This window comes from Neophocaena asiaeorientalis, unplaced genomic scaffold (genome assembly GCF_003031525.2).
Source record: "Neophocaena asiaeorientalis asiaeorientalis breed wild unplaced genomic scaffold, Neophocaena_asiaeorientalis_V1.1 scaffold524, whole genome shotgun sequence".
Taxonomy (NCBI): Eukaryota; Metazoa; Chordata; class Mammalia; order Artiodactyla; family Phocoenidae; genus Neophocaena; species Neophocaena asiaeorientalis.
This window is the reverse complement of record NW_020172144.1, coordinates 2728208-2749152: the sequence shown is the minus strand read 5'-3', so window position 1 is coordinate 2749152 and position 20945 is coordinate 2728208. Positions and strand designations below refer to the sequence as shown.

General features: G+C 37.7%; 1 protein-coding gene across 2 annotated transcripts in view; it reads left to right on the top strand.

The window, feature by feature from the left end:
• Positions 1–20945, top strand: part of LOC112405786 (serologically defined colon cancer antigen 8-like) — a 211316-nt gene that overhangs the window by 18731 nt on the left and 171640 nt on the right. For both annotated transcript variants that reach the window (XM_024754333.1, XM_024754343.1), the window contains exon 4: positions 13538–13690. In XM_024754333.1, the coding sequence (XP_024610101.1) occupies positions 13538–13690 (153 nt within the window). The remainder of the gene's footprint in view (positions 1–13537; positions 13691–20945) is intronic.

Below are 20945 nucleotides of genomic sequence, written 5' to 3'. Positions count from 1 at the left end.
TCCCACCCCGCTAGGTGGTCACAAAGCATCGAGCTGATCTCCGTGTGCTATGTGGCTGCTTCCCACTAGCTAGCTATTTTACGTTTGGTAGTATATATAAGTCCATGCCACTCTCTCACTTTGTCCCAGCTTACCCTTCCCCCTCTCTGTGTCCTCAATCCATACTCTATGTCTGTGTCTTTATTCCTGTCCTGCCCATAGGTTCTTCAGAAGCTTTTTTTTTAGATTCCATATATATGTGTTAGCATACGGTATTTGTATTTCTCTTTCTGACTTACTTCACTCTGTATGACAGACTCTCTGGCCATCCACCTCACTACAAATAACTCAATTTTGTTTCTTTTTGTGGCTGAGTAATATTCCATTGTATATATGTGCCACATCTTCTTTATCCATTAATCTGTCGATGGACACTTAGGTTGCTTCCATGTCCTGACTATTGTAAATAGAGCTGCAATGAACATTGTGGTATCTGACTCTTTTTGAATTATGGTTTTCTCAGGGTATATGCCCAGTAGTGGGATTGCTGAGTCATATGGTAATTCTATTTTTAGTTCTTTAAGGAATTTTCATACAGTTCTCCATACTAGCTGTATCAATTTGCATTCCCACCAACAGTGCAAGAGTGTTCCCTTTTCTCCACACCCTCTCCAGCATTTATTGTTTGTAAATTTTTTGATGATGGCCATTCTGACTAGTGTGAGGTGATACCTCATTGTAGTTTTGATTTCCATTTCTCTAATGATTAGTGATGTTGAGCATCCTTTGATGTGTTTGTTGGCTATCTGTGTATCTTCTTTGGAGAAATGCCTATTTAGGTCTTCTGCCCATTTTTGGATTGGGTTGTTTGTTTTTTTTGATATTGAGCTACATGAGCTGCTTGTAAATTTTGGAGATTAATCCTTTGTAAGTTGCTTCATTTGCAAATATTTTCTCTCATTCTAAGGGTTGTCTTTTCGTCTTCTTTATGGTTTCCTCTGCTGTGCAAAAGCTTTTAAGTTTCATTAGGTCCCATATGTGTATTTTTATTTCCATTACTCTAGGAGGTGGGTCAAAAAGGATCTTGCTGTGATTTATGTCATAGAGTGTTCTGCCTATGTTTTCCTCTAAGAGTTTGATGGTGTCTGGCCTTACATTTAGGTCTTTAATCCATTTTGAGCTTATTTTTGTGTATGGTGTTACGGAGTGTTCTAATTTCATTCTTTTACATGTAGCTGTCCAGTTTTCCCAGCACCACTTATTGAAGAAGTTGTCTTTTCTCCATTTTTCATTCTTGCCTTCTTTATAAAAAAATAAGGTGACCATATGTGCATGGGTTTATCTCTGGGCTTTCTATCCTGTTCCATTGATCTATATTTCTGTTTTTGTGCCATTACCATACTGTCTTGATTACTGTAGCTTTGTAGTATAGTCTAAAGTCTGATTCTTCCAGCTCCGGTTTTCTTTCTCAAGATTGCTTTGGCTGTTCAGGATCTTTCGTGTTTCCATACAAATTGTAACATTTTTTTTGCTAGTTCTGTGGAAAATGCCATTGGTAGTTTGATACGGATTGCATTGAATCTGTAGATTGCTTTGGATAGTATAGTCGTTTTCACAATGTTGATACTTCCAATCCAAGAACATGGCATATCTGTCCAACTGTTTGTATCACCTTTCATTTCTTTTATCAGTATCTTATAGTTTTCTGCATACAGGTCTTTTGTCTCCTTAGGTAGGTTTATTCCTAGCTATTTTATTCTTTTTGTTGCAGTGGTAAACAGGAGTGTTTCTTTAATTTCTCTTTCAGATTTTTCATCATTAGTGTATAGGAATGCCAGAGATTTCTGTGCGTTCATTTTGTAGCCTGCTACTTTACCAAATTCATTGATTAGCTCTAGTAGTTTTCTGGTGGCATCCTTAGGATTCTCTATGTATAGTATCATGTCATCTGCAAGCAGTGACAGCTTTACTTCTTCTTTTCCGGTTTGGATTCCTTTTATTTCTTTTTTGTCTCTGATTGCTGTGGCTAAAACTTGCCAAACTATGTTCAATAACAGTGGTGAGAGTGGACAACCTTGTTTTGTTCCTGATCTTGGTGGAAATGGTTTCAGTTTTTCACCATTGAGAATGATGTTGGCTGTGAGTTTGTCATATATGGCGTTTACTATGTTGAGGTAAGTTCCCTCTATGCCTACTTTCTGGAGGGTTTTTATCATAAATGGGTGTTGAATTCTGTCAAAAGCTTTTTCTGCATCTATTGAGATGTTCATATGGTTTTTCTCCTTCAGTTTGTTCATATCACATTGATTGATTTGTGTATATTGGAGAATCCTTGCACTCCTGGGATAAACCCCACTTGATCATGGTGTATGATCCTTTAACTGTGCTTTTGAATTCTGTTTGCTAGTATTTTGTTGAGGCTCTATGTTCATCAGTGATATTGCCCTGTAGTTTTCTTTCTTTGTGACATCTTTGTCTGGTTTTGGTATCAGGGTTATGGTGGCCTCGTAGAATGAGTTTGGGAGTGTTCCTCCCTCTGCTATATTTTGGAATAGTTTGGGAAGGATAGGTGTTAGCTGTTCTCTAAATGTTTGATAGAATTCGCCTGTGAAGCCATCTGGTCCGGGCTTTTGTTTGTTGGAAGATTTTGTTTTGTTTTTTGGTACACGGGCCACTCACTGTTGTGGCCTCTCCCGTTGCGGAGCACAGGCTCCGGACGCGCAGGCTCAGCGGCCATGGTTCATGGGCCCAGCCGCTCCGCAACATGTGGGATCTTCCTGGACCGGGGCATGAACCAGTGTCTCCTGCATCGGCAGGCGGACTATCAACCACTGCGCCACCAGGGAAGCCCTGTTGGAAGATTTTTAATCACAGTCTCAATTTCAGTGCTTGTGATTGGTCTGTTTATATTTTCTGTTTCTTCCTGGTTCAGTCTCAGAAAGTTGTGCTTTCCTAAGAATTTGTCCATTTCTTCCAGGTTGTCCATTTTATTGGCATATAGTTGATTGTAGTAATCTCTCATGATCCTTTGTTTTTCTGCAGTGTCAGTTGTTACTTCTCCTTTTTCATGTCTAATTCTATTGATTTGAGTCTTTTCCCTTTTTTTCTTGATGAGTCTGCCTAATGGTTTATCAATTTTGGTTATCTTCTTAAAGAACGAGCTTTTAGTTTTATTGATCTTTGCTATCGTTTCCTTCATTTCTTTTTCATTTATTTCTGATCTGATCTTTATGATTTCTTTCCTTCTGCTAACTTTCGGGTTTTATTATTCTTCTTTCTCTAACTGCTTTAGGTGTAAGTTTAGGTTGTTTATTTGAGATGTTTCTTGAGGTAGGATTGTATTGCTATAAACTTCCCTCTTAGAACTGCTTTTGCTGCATCCCATAGGTTTTGGGTCATTGTGTTTTCATTGTCATTTGTTTCTAGGTATTTTTTGATTTCCTCTTTGATTTCTTAACTGATCTGTTGGTTATTTAGTAGTGTATTGTTTAGCCTCCATGTGTTTGTATTTTTTTACAGTTTTTTTTCCTGTAATTGATATCTGCTCTCATAGCATTGTGGTCAGAAAAGATAGTTGATTTGATTTCAGTTTTCTTAAATTTACCAAGGCTTGATTTGTGACTCAAGGTATGATCGATCCTGTAGAATGTTCCATGAGCACTTGAGAAGAAAGTGTATTCTGTTGTTTTTGGATGGAATGCCCCATAAATATCAATTAAGTCCATCTTGTTTAATGTATCATTTGAAGCTTGTGTTTCCTTATTTATTTTTGTTTTGGATTATCTGTCCATTGGTGAAAGTGAGGTGTTAAAGTCCCCTACTATGATTGTGTTACCATCAATTTCCCCTTTTATGGCTGTTAGCATTTGCTTTATGTATTGAGGTGCTCCTATGTTGGGTGCATAAATATTTACAATTGTTTTATCTTCTTCTTGGATTGATCCCTTGATCATTATGTAGTGTCCTTCTTTGTCTCTTGTAATAGTCTTTATTTTAAAGTCTATTTTGTCTGACATGAGAATTGCTACTGCAGCTTTCTTTTGGTTTCCATTTGCATGTAATATCTTTTTCCATCCCCTCACCTACAGTCTGTATGTGTCCCTAGGTCTGAAGTGGGTCTCTTGTAGACAGCATATATATGGGTCTTGTTTTTGTATCCATTCATCCATTCTGTGTCTTTTGGCTGAAGCATTTAATCCATGTACATTTAAGGTAATTATATGTATGTTCCTATCACCATTTTCATAATTCTTCTGTGTTTGTTATTGTAGGTCTTTTCCTTCTCTTGTGTTTCCTGCCTAGAGAAGTTTCTTTAGGATTTGTTTTAAAGCTGGTTTGGTGATGCTGAATTCTCTTGGCTTTTGCTTATCTGTAAAGGTTTTAATTTCTCCGTGAATTCTCTTAGCTTTTGCTTGTCTGTAAAGATTTTAATTTCTTCATCAAATCTGAATGAGATCCTTGCTGGGTAGAGTAATCTTGGTTGTCGGTTTTTTTCCTTTCATCACTTTAAATATGTCCTGCCACTCCCTTCTGGCTTGCAGAGTTTCTGCTGAAAGGTCAGCTGTTATCCTTTTCGGGTTTCCCTTGTATGTTATTTGTTGTTTTTCCCTTGCTGCTTTTAATATTTTTTCTTTGTATTTAATTTTTGATAGTTTCATTAATATGTGTCTTGGAGTTTTTCTCCTTGGATTTATCCTGTATGGGGCTCTCTGAGCTTCCTGGACTTGATTGACTATTTCCTTCCCCATATTAGGGAAGTTTTCAACTATAATCTCTTTAAATATTTTCTCAGTCCCTTTCTTTTTCTCTTGTTTTTCTGGGACCCCTATTATTCAAATCTTGGTGTGTTTAATATTGTCCCAGAAGTCTCTAGGACTGTCCTCAATTCTTCTCTTTTTTTTTTTCTTTATACTGCTCTGCAGTAGTTATTTCAACTATTTTATCTTCCAGGTCACTTATCCGTTCCTCTGCCTCAGTTATTCTGCTATTGATTCCTTCTAGAGAATTTTTCATGTATTGTGTTGTTCATCATTGTGTCTTTGCTCTTTAGTTCTTCTAGGTCCTTGTTAAACATTTCTTGTATTTTCTCCATTCTATTGCCAAGATTTTGGATCATCTTTACTATCATAACTCTAATTCTTTTTCAGATAGACTGGCTATTTCTTTTTCATTTGTTTGGTCTGGTGGGTTTTTACCTTGCTCCTTCATCTGCTGTGTGTTTCTTTGTCTTCTCATTTTGCTTAACTTACTGTGTTTGGAGTCTCCTTTTTGCAGGTTGCAGGTTCATAGTTCCTGCTGTTTTTGGTGTCTGCCCTCAGTGGCTAAGGTTGGTTCAGTGGATTGTGTAGGCTTCATGGTGGAGGGGACTTTGCCTGTGTTCTGGTGGGTGAGGCTGGGTCTTGCCTTTCTGGTGGGCAGTACCACATCCAGTGGTGTGTTTTGGGGTGTCTGTGACCTTTTTATGATATTAGGCAGCCTGTCTGCTAATGAGTGGGGTTGTGTTACTGTCTTGCTAGTCGTTTGGCATTGGGTTTCCAGCACTGTAACTTGCTGATCGTTGAGTGGAGCTAGGTATTAGCATTGAGATGGAGATCTCTGGGAGAGGTTTCACTGTTTGATATTACATGGAGCCGAGAGGTCTCTGGTGGACCAATATCCAGAACTCGGCTCTCCCACCTCAGTGGCACAGGCCTGACACCCAGCTGAAGCACCAAGACCCTGTTAGCCACGTGGCTCAGAAGAAAAGGGAGGAAAAAAAGAAAGAAAGAAAGAAAAATAAAATAATTTTATTAAAATAAAAAATTATTAAAAGTTAAAAAAATTAAAAAGTAATAAAACAAAGAAAGAAAGTAAGAAGAGAGCAACCAAACCTAAAAACAAATCCATCAATAACAAGCACTAAAAACTATATAAAAAACAAAGAAAAATAACGGATAGATAGAACCTTAGGACAAATGGTAAAAGCAAAGCTATACAGACAAAATCACACAAAGAAGCATATACATACACACTCACAAAAAGAGAAAAGGGAAAAAAAATATATATATAAAAAAAGGGAGGAAGAAAGCAACTGAATCAATAAACAAATCTACCAATGATAATAAACTCTAAATACTAAACTAAGATAAACATAAACCAGAAACAAATGAGATGCAGAAAACAAACCCCAAGTCTACAGTTGCTCCCAAAGTCCACCATCTCAATTTTGGGATGATTCATTGCCTATTCAGGTATTCCACAGATGCAGGGTACATCAACTTGACTGTGGAGATTTAACCTGCTACTCCTGAGGCTGCTGGGAAAGATTTCCCTTTCTCTTCTTTGGTCGCACAGCTCCTGGGGTTCAGCTTTCGCTTTGGCCCTGCTTCTGTGTGTATGTTGCCTGAGGGCATCTTTTGGGAAGTCTGATATCTTGTGCCAGTGTTCAATAGGTGTTCTGTAGGAGTTGTTCCACATGTGGATGTATTTCTGATGTATTTGTGGGGAGGAAGGTGATCTCCACATCTTGCTCCACCTTCTTGAAGGTCTCCCTACCACATGTACTTTAGACTAGACAGGAATGCCACTTTGTTCACTTTCCCAACTCCACTCTTAGCACCTCACTCTCAATAGCTGACCTACTTTACTGAGATCACAACCAACTGACAAGAGCCTCATCAACACTTTCTTATCCCTCAAATGTATCTTCTCATTTTTTTCCTTCTTATCTGGTCCTCTTACTTCCCAAGATGAATCTCTCTAAGTTCTTGATATCTCCTACTTCTAGGGTTTCAGGGACATTGAGACATTTGTTGTCACATCTTTCTTGTATCTTCCATCCTTCATCCTCCATCGTTTTTACCTTTGTAGCTTTCCATTCACTTCTGAACACATTACAGTCAGTCTTTTAACAAATTGTAGTCTGATTTCATGCTACTGAATTGGTCACATTATGGTCACCAGTCACTTCCTGATTACTAAACCCAGTGACTTCATCTCAGTCCTCATTTGACCCAACTCCAGGAAGACATTAACTGTACTAGCATAACATATCATCATTTCCCCTTGATTAATCTGATATTTCACTCTGTGGGTCCTCTTTGCATTGCTCTTGTCTACTCTTCCACATGTCTTTTAACATGTTTTCCACAAGCCTGGAATGCAGACGTTCCTCAGTCAGTTCCTAGCCGTCCAGCCATGTTGCCCTAATTTCCAGGACTTTGTGTCTCCCCCTCACTTGACCACCTCCACATTGTGCCTTTAGCTCTAAGAACTCCTCTGTGCCCCAGACCTACATTTCTTGCTTCTACTAGACCTCTTTTATGGATGATATGCCATTAGCATCTGAAACTCTACACCACCAAATTGTAAATTCTCTCCTTCTTACTGTCTATCACTCCTTTTCCTTCTACAATTTTCTGTATTTTCTTTTCTCAGATAATGGTATTATCATTTTACCAACAGCCCTGGCTTGGAACCTTTAAAATATCTTGGGTCCTCCCCATTCCTCACTGTCAACATCCAATCAGTTATCAGACTCTCACCGTATCTTCAAAAACCCCTACTAAGTTATGCCCGCAGCTTCCATACCTATACTCCTGCTCTGGTTCAAGTCTTTACATACTCTTATGTGGCCTATTGCAATAGCCTTCTAATTGGTCTCCCTCAGGTCTCTTTCAATTCCAGTGTATCTTTCACATTGCTGCCAAAGTTCTCCTAAACTGTAAATCTCCCTGTTCAGGCAGCTCTCTTCTTGCAGTAGAATAAGACAAATCCTTAGCATGACCTTCCAGATCTTTCACAATATGATCCCACTCTAACTTTCCTAGCCTTATCTTTCACTACAAGTTTTCATATAACCTATACTGTTTCTATAACGTGACCTACAATTGACTATTTCCATGAATTTGCTCATGTTGTACTTTCCTGCACTGTATCCATCTGTGAAGTACCTATTCATTCTATGAGGGGCAACTCAGATGGCAGTCTTCTCGGAAGTTTTCCCCAGCACCTTCTTGTTGGAATTAATCTCTTCCTTCTCTGTATTCCTAGTGAGCTGTGTATAATTTTTGTGGCTGTTTACATAGCCCTCTCCACCAAAAGACCTTAAAAACCAGGTCTGTGACATCTATCATTGTATTCTTCACATGGCCATTTACATATTAATTGTACAATAAATGTTGAACTGAAGTAAAGTTAATTATTAGCTTTAAATATTAGTATGAATTTTTGTAATTAGTGCTTTTAAAATCTTAGTGGTTAAGAACTAGAAAGGCTACTGTGTATTGTAAATCTATTTTTCACTGAGTTAGTAATAATTCAAGGATTGATTTCTAACAAGTTTACAAAATGCAGTGCAAGTCTGGCAGTTTTTATCTCTAAGGTATGTTAAAACATATTAGTATCTCACACTGGTCAGAATGTCCATCATCAAAAAATTTATGAACAATAAATGCTGGAGAGGGTGTGGAGAAAAGAGAACCCTCCTGCACTGTTGGTGGGAATGTAAATTGATACAGCCACTATGGAGAACAGTATAGAGGTTCCTTAAAAAACTAAAAATACAACTACCAAATGACCCAGCAATCCCACTACTGGGCACATACCCTGAGAAAACCATAATTCAAAAAGAGACATGTACCACCATGTTCATTGCCGCACCATTTACGATAGTCAGGGCATGGAAGCAACCTAAATGTCCATCGACAGATGAATGGATAAAGAAGATGTGGCAGATACATACAGTGGAATATTACTCAGCTGTAAAAAGAAACGAAATTGAGTTATTTGTAGTGAGGTGGATGGACCTACAGTCTGTCATAAAGAGTGAAGTAAGTCAGAAAGAGAAAAACAAATACCATATGCTAACGTGTATATATGGAATCTAGAAGAATGGTACTGATGAACCTAATAGCAGGACAGGAATAAAGACGCAGTTGTAGAGAATGGACTTGAGGACGCCAGGGGGGAAGGGGAAGCTAGGACGAAGTGAAAGAGTAGCGTTGACATATATACACTACCAGATGTAAAATGGATAGCTAGTGGGAAGCTGCTGCATAGCACAAGGAGGTCAGCTTGGTGCTTTGTGACGACCTAGACGGGTGGGAGAGGGAGGGTGGGAGGGAGGCTCAAGAGGGAGGGGATATGGGGATATATGTATACATATAGATGATTCACTTTGTTGTACAGCAGAAACTAACACAACATTGTAGCAATTATACTCCAATAAAGGTGTATAAAAAAAGTATTAGGAATTTTGCTTTCTGAGATTAAAGAGTGAAACAGCATACATATTTTAATTTTAAAACCAACTACTTTATTACTGAGTTATGAAATGGTTACTTTCTTCTTATAGTTCCTTAACATTTGTTGCCACCTAGTGTTCTATTTTGCATATTGCATGCTAAATAAGTAGAAGCAATTACATTACATTACATTAATATTGTATTATATCATGTCATATCATATTCAGTCCTCCCTCTTTATCCATGGGGGATTGGTTCCAGGACAGAAATCTGTGACTGGTTGAAACCTTGGATGCAGAAACTGTGAATACAGAACCTCCAGATAAGGAGGACAGACTATATGTACTTTTACAGTGGCAATGAAAACACCTGAGAATTTTATCAGAAAATAAATCTATAACATGAGAAAATTATAGTGCCATGCCTGGATTCAGTTGTGTAACTTCTTTGGATCAAATCCCTATTCTGCCACTTTCTAGGTCTGTGCTCTTGGGCAAGTTACTTAATGTCTCAAAGCCTCAGTTTCTTATCAACAGAGTGATAAAAGCCACTTAAAATTCAGTGAGTTAAATAAATTAATCCATGTAAGCCATTTAGGAAAGTATATGGCACACAGTAAGTGATCAATAAATGTTTTTGTTTTTCTTTGAAATTTGCAAGTCATTACAACTGGGAATAATTTTAAAAGGGAGAAAAAAATTAACCTGGGAATAAATGAAGGTAGAAAAGTAGAGGTTTTTGCAGTGATGTTTTGGTAAAGCTACAAGATAAAAAGGTTAACTGGGCCTTAGACCTGCCTGCCTCTATTGGAAGGGAAATTGTTGGCTTTGGCATGATGTTCCCATGAGCATATCTATAATGAGATAATCCTCTAAAGAAATTTTTTTTTTTTTTTTGGCTGTACGCGGACCTCTCACTGTTGTGGCCTCTCCCATTGCGGAGCACAGGCTCCAGACGCGCAGGCTCAGCGGCCATGGCTCACGGGCCCAGCCGCTCTGCGGCATGTGGGATCTTCCCGGACTGGGGCACGAACCCGTGTCCCCTGCATCAGCAGGCGGACTCTCAACCACTGCACCACCAGGGAAGCCCTGAAGAAACATTTTTTAAAAAATACCAACCCAGAAGTTTGAATAAATGTCCCCCCAAACTTTTTTTTTCCTTTTTAAGTATTCAAATTACTGTTTTCCTTAGACTACAGCAGAATCAGAAAAGCAAGAATTAGAAACCCGAAGTAAAAGGAAAATCAGAAAAGCCTTGAGCATTTGATTGCAAGCATAAATGTAGAATACAATGTTTCTTGATATGTACACTATCTTCCACAAGACAAAAACAAATTATAAATATCTTGAAAATGGGAAATAGGGATAGACTGACTGATAGGTTCCTAGTAAGGATGAGTTTATAAATTAATAATTAATAGTTTGCATTATTTGTAAATTAAATGCCTAAAACATGTTGAAAATCATTTTTATGTTGTGGGCTATGTTTCATAAAAATGAAAGCATTTTCATAAATTTTTAAGTTTATGTTCGTAAGTGTGGACTCTATTATTCCTCATAATTCTTTAATCCTATAATCATGAATTCTTTGATCACAAGGATATCTAGGAACCTAACCCTAGCACCTGGGAAGGACTTTTATATTTCCTAAAAGAGTTTCCCTATTTTAAGAATTGAGTTGACCAGGTACAAATTTATTTTGGAAAATGTTTTGACTCCATTAAGATAGTAATGCATACTTTTTGGTTTAATAAAACCAGGACTGGGAATATCAAGTCCAATAAATTATGTTTTGAAAAATGTGTTACTGTGGCCAACAAAGAATGACCACAAATAAATTTCCCAGAAGAGAAAAGGCCCTTTGAAGATTGAGTCTACTGGAGGGTGAGGGTTGTGTAAATCCCCAACTCCCCAAGACCTACAGCCATTTCCACTAAGAAAGGGATTGTGCTCAGGGAAAGAAAGGAGCCACGACCTTGGGAACTACTAGGAGAAATGGCCGCCGCAGATCCCAAACTAACTTGGTCACCTGTGAAGATCCATCAGTTAATTGGGTTGGCCAAACATCTTACGGAAAAACCCAAACCAACTTTTTGGTCAATAGTCTTTGAGGATTCGGTTATATGCCTTTACTGAATGATTATATGGCATATAATCAGGGAGCACTGAGTCATCTGGGATTCTGAAAACTAGGAGAGTAAGTCTTAGAATTAAAAGACAAAGCTTTAATGGAAGGAATGTATAAATATTTATTTAGTAAACCCAAATCTTGTATATGAGTACCATTGTAAGATTAAATGACTTTTCTAATTCCAAATGTTACTTAATATTTTCTTCATTGTGACCAGACATATATATTAAAATCAAAACAAGCAAAAGCTATTTTATATGGAATCATTGGCTACAAACCGAGAGTGATCAATATCCAGTTTTTAACCTAATATTTTTATTCAGTGTTTCGTTACTGCTTTCATACTCACCATCACCTCTCAGTGGTGTGTACTCCTCATAGAAGGCCATCCATGAAACCAAGGCTCCAGCAACGGTTTTGTTTAAGTGATTTACAACTTCTCCCTTGTGCTTTTTGTTTATATTATCTTAGCGTTAGGCCTCTTACCTGTCAGGATCATTTACTGTTCCTTGTTCTTGAATTGATTGAATTCTTTGAATTGACTCTTTAGTTGCTCTTCATGTTAGCCTGATTTTCAGCAGTTCCTTCCACTGTTCCTGTACCTAATAAGGTTGATGCCTGAGTTTTTATTCAATGAAAAACCTTCTGATTAAATGTATTAGTTTATATTCCATAATCATTTTAGTCTTTCATGATATTCATATATCAGTGAACATTATGAACATTTTTATTAGGTTCATAAAAAATATTTTACACAAGAGCAATTGTGTTCTGAAGCGCAAAAATCTCTAATTCATAGTATTTCAAGCTCCAAGGGTTTAAATTATAGAAAAATTATGCTTTTCCATTTCTTTTAAAATCCAATGTAAAATTTTATTTTCCAGACATTTTCAACTAGAATTGGACTTGGGACTAACTCCCTAGGAGAATCTTTTTTCAGGCATTTTATTTGCTTATCGGTTAATCTGGGACAGTTGCATTTTATCCTCAGTTTTTATGCCTAGGAGTATAGAACATTTCCAGAAGAGTGTGAAAGAAATTAGGGTTTAATGCTCTCATGATAAAAAGAAGAAAATTCACATATCCTAGATATTTATTGTCTATATTTATTATAGCTTTCACCAGAGGGAAGCATAGCAATGCATAGAGCTTACAGTGCTTACTGAGACTGCTTCCATCTCCATTAACAACAACTGTGACTATCATTTTATAATTACATAGTATATAAGTCATATGAGACTTGAGTTTCTTTCTCTCAATTCAGGGGAACACAATAGAGTTTGAGTGAGGAGGATATAATGAGGAGCCACTGGGATGAGACTAAGACACCATAGTATGACTCAGATTTTCTATGTCAAGCACCTTAATTTTATTTTTTTCTTGAGATTTTGAATTTAGTTTATTATTGTGTGTTATGCACAATGATATTGTAAATATAGCCAAAAGGAAGTTAGAGAGAATTTACTTCTGGAAATTCAGAGTGGGAAGTTTAAACTAAAGGACAATTATCGACTTTTAAATTGCCAGAAATGAAATATAACACTTCTCATTTTACAAAACTAGGTAGTAAATGCTGTTTTGAGTCTTTCCTTATCTAAACTTGATTATTACCTAGTTTTTACTTTAGTTAAGTGTGTAAGGAGAGTGAACCAAATCTTATCGTACTTATATTTAAGGAAGCTCAGTTATTATATAAGCAGTAAATGCCTGTATGTAATGATAAATACATCTCATCTTAAAATTTTGATCTGTTTATCATTTAAAGTACAAATAATTTTTAACCATGTCGAGATGAAAAATCAGTTAAATTAGATACTTATATATTTCTTGTAGTATAAACATGATATATAATTGGAAAAACTAGAACACTTGGTTTTTCTGATCCCCTTTTATAAAATTCAGACTCCTCTGTGGCCCTTATCAAGGTTTGTTACCTGAATTTTCTTAGTTGATTAGTTAATATAGCCTTAATTGTGCAAACTGAAATATGTGAAAAAATACAACATTTGAATACATGTAACATTTGAATACATGTAACATATGAATCAGTAAGTGGTGTTGACAAACAAATATAAAAATATTCTTTACTTTGACTTTACAGTGAGTTGTAACTATTTTAAATAAAGTCAAAGCTTAATTGTCTTATTTCCCTCTCATTTCTTCTAAATTCTAAGGTCCCATTTCACTCTGTCTTATTCTGGCAGGCTTTAATCCAGTGCGAACAGTTGAAGAATGAACTGGAGAGGCAGACAGAGCGACTTGAGAAAGAACTCGCATCTCAGCGAGAAAAAAGAGCCTTTGAGAAAGAGATGATTAAAAGAGAAATAACAAAAGAAAGAGAGGACATGGCCTCAAAGGTATTTAAAGGGTTCAATTTGTTATCGACATTGCAGAAGAAATGTTTGTGGTGATATAATTGATGAGTCTGCAGGTTGCAATTCTTGAATGATCTTTATTAAAAAAATGTTTAATATCTTTATTGAAGTATAATTGCTTTACAATGTTGTGTTAGTTTCTGTTGTACAACAAAGTGAATCAGCTATAAGTATACATATATCCCCATATCACCTCCCTCTTGAGCCTCCCTCGAATGATCTTACATGTTTAAACCATTTAAGTAGTCAAGTTGCTTATAACTTAGAGTTCATAAAAATTTTCTATTCTTCAATGTGTTTCTCAATAAAAGTTATATTCTCTGACCTTTCCAAAGAAAATAATCAATTAGATTTCATGACAGGAAAATGTAAAATTTACTCTAATCCTGCCATTCTGTTTGATTCCCTTTCTGTTTGTCAGAGGAGAGCAGGTGCTCTGCAGATATCCAGATTTTATTTCAAGCTTGGTTAAATCAAGGAGAGATGACTCCCCCATTTCATCCCTCACTCCTAAGTTAGCCTTTAAGAAGGTAAAACACTTGTAAGAAACCAAGTAACCAAAACAAAAAGTGATGGTATACTCTGTACAAAATAGGTTCTAGCAAATTACGTGATGAATAATGACTATAACCAGATGAATACGTGGAAGGGAGAAATTAGAGTCAAAAGGAACAGATAACATGAGATGGGCAGTGTTTGAAAAAGAGTAACAAGCTAGAATACAGAGTTTAGTGGAACCTAGCTTTAAGGTTGCTACAGTTGAATAAAATTGAGCAAGATGTGGTCCCTCAAGTAACCCAAACAATGGTTACATGTTCTGTTTTTTCAAAGCAGGCTCACAGCTTATACCTACATGCTGTCTTAAACATGTGGTAATTAACTCATTCAGCAAATATCTACTGAGTATCTGCCGTGTGCAAGGCAGTGTGTAAGCCTAAGGCTATATAAAGAGAAAAATCACAAATTCTGCCCAATGAGTTTTAAGTCTTACTTTACCTGAGCCAAGATAAACTCCCTCGTTTTCTTATCCTTTTTAAAAAAATTGTGCCTGTCAAAACCTACTTATAGGTCAGTCTAGTTATCTACATTCTCTGACCTGGATTGGTGATCTCAGCTAGTGAAGAAAAATCCTATAATCTTGCAGATGACACCACCATACACTTATGGTTCAATGTCCACCATTCTGTTGGTGCTTTCTAGCAGTCCTCCTATGCATTCCTCTCTCTCCCGTTCATTCAGGATTCAACAGATATTAATTGGAGGTCCTGGGAATGTGGTAGTCACAGGACCAATGCAGTTACCTCATGAAGTTTATAGACTTGTGGGAGAGGTAGACATTAAACACATACTTCCACAAATGAGTTTTTACCACTATGATAAAGGCATGAAGGTACGGTACAGGGTACCATGAGAATGTGTAACAGGCAAATATAACTTAGTCTGGGCAGTCATGGAAGACTTTCCTAAGAAAGAGGTTTTGCAAATGAGGCTCAAAAGAGTTGAGTAGGAGTGGTCAGGTGAAGAGTTGAGGGGAAGAGTTTCAGACCCAGGAAAACAACACTCCCAAGGCTCTGAAGCTAGAAAGCATCATACTTTCTAGGAATTTAGAGAGGGCTCAGGTGACTGGAGCATAGGAAGTAAGGGCCAGAGTAGTGGAAGATGAGTTTGGAGAAGTATGCAAGGACCAAATCATGAATGGTCTTAAAATCCATGTGAAAGGTTTTAAATGTTATCCAAAAGTGAAGGGAAACCATTGAATGGCAGTAAATTGCGCAGTGTCGTGATCCCATTTATATTTGAGAAAAATCATCTGTCAATAGATTTGAAGCAGGACCAGAATAAACCCCTGGAGATCAGGTGAGAGGTAATTATAGTAGTCTAGGTGGGAAGTGTTGGTATCTAAGACACATTTTTCAAGGACTATTTCAAATCAGTTTTATTCCCCTCAAATTCTCTACCATACCACCTCTCCCCTCTTTCTCGGCAGAGAGCCTTACTTCCCTAACAAAGAAAGTTGACAGCCATTAGATGGTAATCACCTTATTTATGCCCCCACAACCTCTGCCTAAAGTAAAATTTCACCTGTACTGCAACCGTGTCAGAATGGGAGTGGCTTGATCCTAATCCTTTCCTCTTGCTCTGAATCCCATCCTCTTCTACCACCTCAGTGACCTATTTCCATTAGTTCCCCACTCTCTTCTGAATCTTCAACCTTTGTCCTTCACTATAGCCTTTTCCTTATCACCAGGAAAATAGTCTCAAACTTCTCTCACCTGTTGAAAGAAACTAATCTTTCTTCTATCCAGTCATTCTCAATCTTGGCTACACAGAAGTTCCAAAACTCTCATTGCCCAATCTGCATCCCAAACGAATTATGGGGGAATATCTGAGGGTAGGATCTAGGAATCAGTATTTTAAAAAGTTGTCCAGGTGATTCCAATGTGTGGCCAAGGCTGGAAGCCACCTTAGTAATTCCATATCCCTCTTTACTCTTCCCCTTAATAGTCAAATTTCTTGAAAGATTTGTCCAAACATGTTATCTTCATTTTCTTACCGCTCATTCACTCTTCAGCCCACTACATTTCAGCTTCTGTGCCCATAGCCAATGAAATTACTGTTGCTGTGTTCACTGGAGACCTCCTTGTGCTATTTTTAGTGAATATTTTTTCGTTCTTATTCTCCTTAAAAGGTTCTGTTTCTTTGATTTCTCTGAATCATAGTCTTTTTTTTTTTTGCGCTACGCGGGCCTCTCACCCTTGTGGCCTCTTCCGTTGCGGAGCACAGGCTCCGGACGCGCAGGCTCAGCGGCCATGGCTCACGGGCCCAGCCGCTCCGCGGCACGTGGGATCCTCCCAGACTGGGGCATGAACTCGCGTCCCCTGCATTGTCAGGCGGACTCTCAACCACTGCGCCACCAGGGAAGCCCTGAATCATATTCTTATTTTGGGAGAATGATGATGTGTGCCTTTTAGGTTACTCTGAGTTTAAGCTGCCTTTGAGATAATGAAGGAGACACATCCAGAAAGCACCTTGATAGGAGGTTCTAGAGTTTAGCAGAGAGCTTTAGATTTAGATGTCTTTAGCAGTACTGTGGCTTTAATTTCATATGTATGGTATTGATTCCTAAATCTTTAGCTCTCTAGTGAGCCCCCAAACCAGCTGCACTTCCCATCTTCCCTCTCATAGTAGAACTACTATTCATTCATCCATTTGCCCAACTCAGAAATCTTGCTGTCATCCTTGTTTCCTCCTTCTCCCTCACCCTGTACGTCAAGTCACCAATTTCTAGAGTTTCAGGCCCTTACCGATTTTACATTGCCTTGTCTCTCCATCCCACTGCTCTCCATATCTCACCCTTGGGTGATTCCTACAGCCCCAAGTGGTAGAAGCCCCTTGCTTCTAGTCTCACCTCCTTATCTGTTCTCTTACCCAAAGATCCAAGGATGATCTTCCTAAAATGAACACGTCAATATGTCAGTCTCTTGCTTTAAAATCCTTTCTTGTCTCTCTATAACCCGATCTTTTACTATAGCATAAAGATTGTACATTTTTTCCCTCTCTTTGGTTCTCCAGTCTCATCTCCCTTCTCTTTTCTTCCTTGTATTACCACCATACTGATCTACTTGTACTTCCTCAAATGTGCAAACATGCCAGTCTGCCATACTGTTTTTTCATTTCAGGATTTTTCAGGGCTTTGCCCCTCCCCTCCCATCCCCACACCCCCCACCTCACCCCCATTGCCTAGAGGAATCTTCCTCTGGCCTCTCTGACTGATCCTTCAGAGTTCTCGATACCACCTCTTCTCACAGTCTCCCAATGATAAATTTTTGGGAGCCCCTCCTATGGGCTTCAATAACTCAATGTATTGCAAAGTCTTATTGAATTATCTCCCCTAATTTACTATGATTCCCTTGCATATATGGTTTGTTAACATCCTTATTGCCTTATGGCCACATTCCTCCCACATAAAATGTGTTCAGTATATATGTATTGAATGAATACAAGGGGAATACAAATGGAAGGAAGAAGGCTCCATGCCATTGGAAAGGCATGACTAAAATACTGAGAGTTCAGAGGATCAGAACAGATTTCTGTCTGCAAGAGATCATGGAACACTTGGTGGAGAAGGTGGCATTTTAACTGAGCTTCAAGAAAACAGGCAGGATTTAGAAATGCAGAATGTGGGGGAGATGTACCAACATGAGTAAGGTATGGAGGGAGGTAAAGTTGCAAGCTGAGCTTTGAGAGAGAGAATGAATGGCATCAAGAGCAAAGATCAGCTACTGTTCATGCCTAGGAGACTTTTTTTCTGGGTTGTTTAGTGGAAACTTTTGCCTTGCTGAGTAGTTCTACTATGTAAAAATATGTTGATGAGAATTCCTGATAAGTAGAAATAAAGGAAGTCTGAACTGTGCCAGGGAATATTCCAGGTGCTTTTATGTATAACTTTCTTAAACTGATAATTATTTCATGAATGAAAGTGTTAACAGAAATACAATGCATTTCTTTTTTTTAAAAATTTATTTATTCATTTATTTATTTTTGGCTGCATTGGGTCTTCATTGCTGCACGCGGGCTTTCTCTAGTTGTGATGAGCGGGGGCTACTCTTTGTTGCGGTGCGTGGGCTTCTCATTGGCACTTCTCAAGTGCCTTCTCTTGTTGCGGAGCACAGGCTCTAGGCACGTGGGCTTCAGTAGTTGTGGCACGCGGGCTCAGTAGTTGTGATTCGCGGGCTCTAGAGTGCCGGCTCAGTAGTTATGGCTCATGGGCTTAGTTGCTCCGCGGCATGTGGGATATTCCCCCACCAGGGATCGCACCATGTCCCCTGCACTGGCAGGCAGATTCTTAACCACTGTGCCACCAGGGAAGTCCTACAATGCATTTCTGAGTCTGAGTCCTTTTTTTCTTTTTGACTCCATTAAGCCTTATTTGACATTTAATCTGAAGATCCTGCCCTAAATAAAGATGTATGAATAAAGAGCTGAAAGTGATCCTAGCACTGAAGCAAGTACTCTCACAGAAAATGGCAGAAAGAAGCTCTGAAGTAAAAGGATTTAGTGTTGAATCCAAATTGACCTTTATGTGACCTTGAACAATTCATTTAACCTCTCCAAATTTCAGAGTAGTAGATCCTTGGTTGATCTACTCAAGGAATTTATAGGATTAAATGAGATAATGTTTTGAAAGTACCTAATATAATACCTGGCTTAGGTTAGACCATTTAACAAATTTTAGCTTGTGGCTATTATTCTTACTCTAGTGAAAGAGAGAATTAGCTCTATCGGGTAGATTTCTTGGACCTTTGTGTTAGTAAAAGCAGACAAATTTTAATATAAAGTCCAGCTTTACTTTTTATTTATTAGCTTGAAATGAACTTGGGAACATTACTTAAGTTTTCATTTTTTCAACTGAAAGTTAATCCAATACATTCCTTTCCAAAGGGAATTAAAAGAAAATTATCACACTGCTTAGCACAGGAAGTTAATTTAATAGGGTGTCTGAACAATTAATCATAACGTTGTAACTTCTCACGGTTAGTGCTGGAGCAGGTGTCCCTGCTTTCCTAGTGGTAGGAATGCTCATGAGACTTGTAGATTTTCTTTCCTTCTTTTTATTATTTTTCTTCTTTCCTTTCTTCTTACTGCTTAAAAATTTCATTTGTGTGGGAAGCTCTAGGAGAGCAGATGCCTTCTACCTAGACAGATTTTGAATCATTCCCCCATGAACAGTTCTTGCTGTGAGTTTGCCTGTTGGCATCAGTAATGGTCTTTGGTTGCACTAAACCGCTAAGTTTGTTCGTTCAATCAGTCCTTCAATCTTCTATTTATTGAATGCCCCCTGTGGTTTGTGTATTTTCTCATTTGGTTCCCTTGATAATAGCCCATTGCTAGAATCCTTAATTCTTGTACCTTTTTTTATGAGGAATGCCACTTTATACCACATTCAGTACACTAGGGACTGCTTTAGTGTAGAGATTTTTATCAAGCTCTCCCATCCTGGGTGTCCTTGTCTCTTGCTTGCCCCTGTCAAAGTTTAAAGGACTTATCTGATGTCAACACCCTGGACATCCAGCAGTGTTGCAGCTGTCTGTGTTACTTCTGCCCCTGCAACAGATGTGGATGGAGAAGCTCCTGCAGTGTAATGTTGACTTCCAGATGGTGGGCATGGAGAAAAAGAAGGTGTGACAACAGGAGGGGAGGCCTTGAGAAGTGGGTGACAGAAGGGAGCAGACAGGTAGTGGGCAGAGGAATGAAGTGATGGGTGGCAGAGGGAAGGAATCATATGGAAGGTGTATGATTTGTTACATGCTATAGAAACTGACTCAGAATTTACCATTAGCAAAATAAATGTCTGCCCATTTACTTCAAAAAAACCACACAATATTAATATGTTTACCATAGATCCACATAAATAAGTAATATATGGTTTTTAGTAGCTGGTAATTAAAGTTTGTTATTGTTGTATGGTTCCAGAAAAGCTATAATTACATATTCATAATATGCTTACTCATGAACTTGAAGTTTTAAATTAAGAAAATTCAATTAATATTTTTGATTTGTTACATTTAACTTCTTTTGACCTTTAATTTTTGTTTCAGATTGTAATCTGCATAAGGATAGTTTGTAGCTTGGTATTAGTAAAAGTAATTTTATGTGCAAATTAGATTTGTAGCCAGTCTCTTGATGAAAGAAGGACATGTAAACAGCCATAAGTTAAATGTATAATTCTCCACAATCCCCAGGAATGTTAATTAATACATCTACCGTCTAAATTAGAAAGTAGCTACTGGGGCTCATTATTTTCATGTTGTCAATTTTAATTAGTTGACAAAGGTAATCTTGATTTTTATTACAAAATTTTAGTTATTGATTTCAGTTGTAAAACTGAATTCACACCCATGTTAGTGTACAATGACAGATTTCAAATATTATTTCAAATTTGTTATCAGTTTTTATTTTAGCTGATTAAAAACTGATAGCTATCCCATATGTTTTGATCTGGGGCAAGGTAGCATTTCTTCATCACTTTAAAACTGCTAATACAAATGAGAAATTAATAGCCTAGAAAAGTTTGACCTACTGGAGCAGAGTAAAATCTAATTGCAAACCAAAAGCTATAAAGGTTAAATCTAAGGTCTAGAAAACATTTCTCACCCTGGGAAGAAAAACTAAGAACCTGATATCCATATAGTCCCTCAGAAAAGCCATTTATTCTACTGATTCATTCATTCATCAA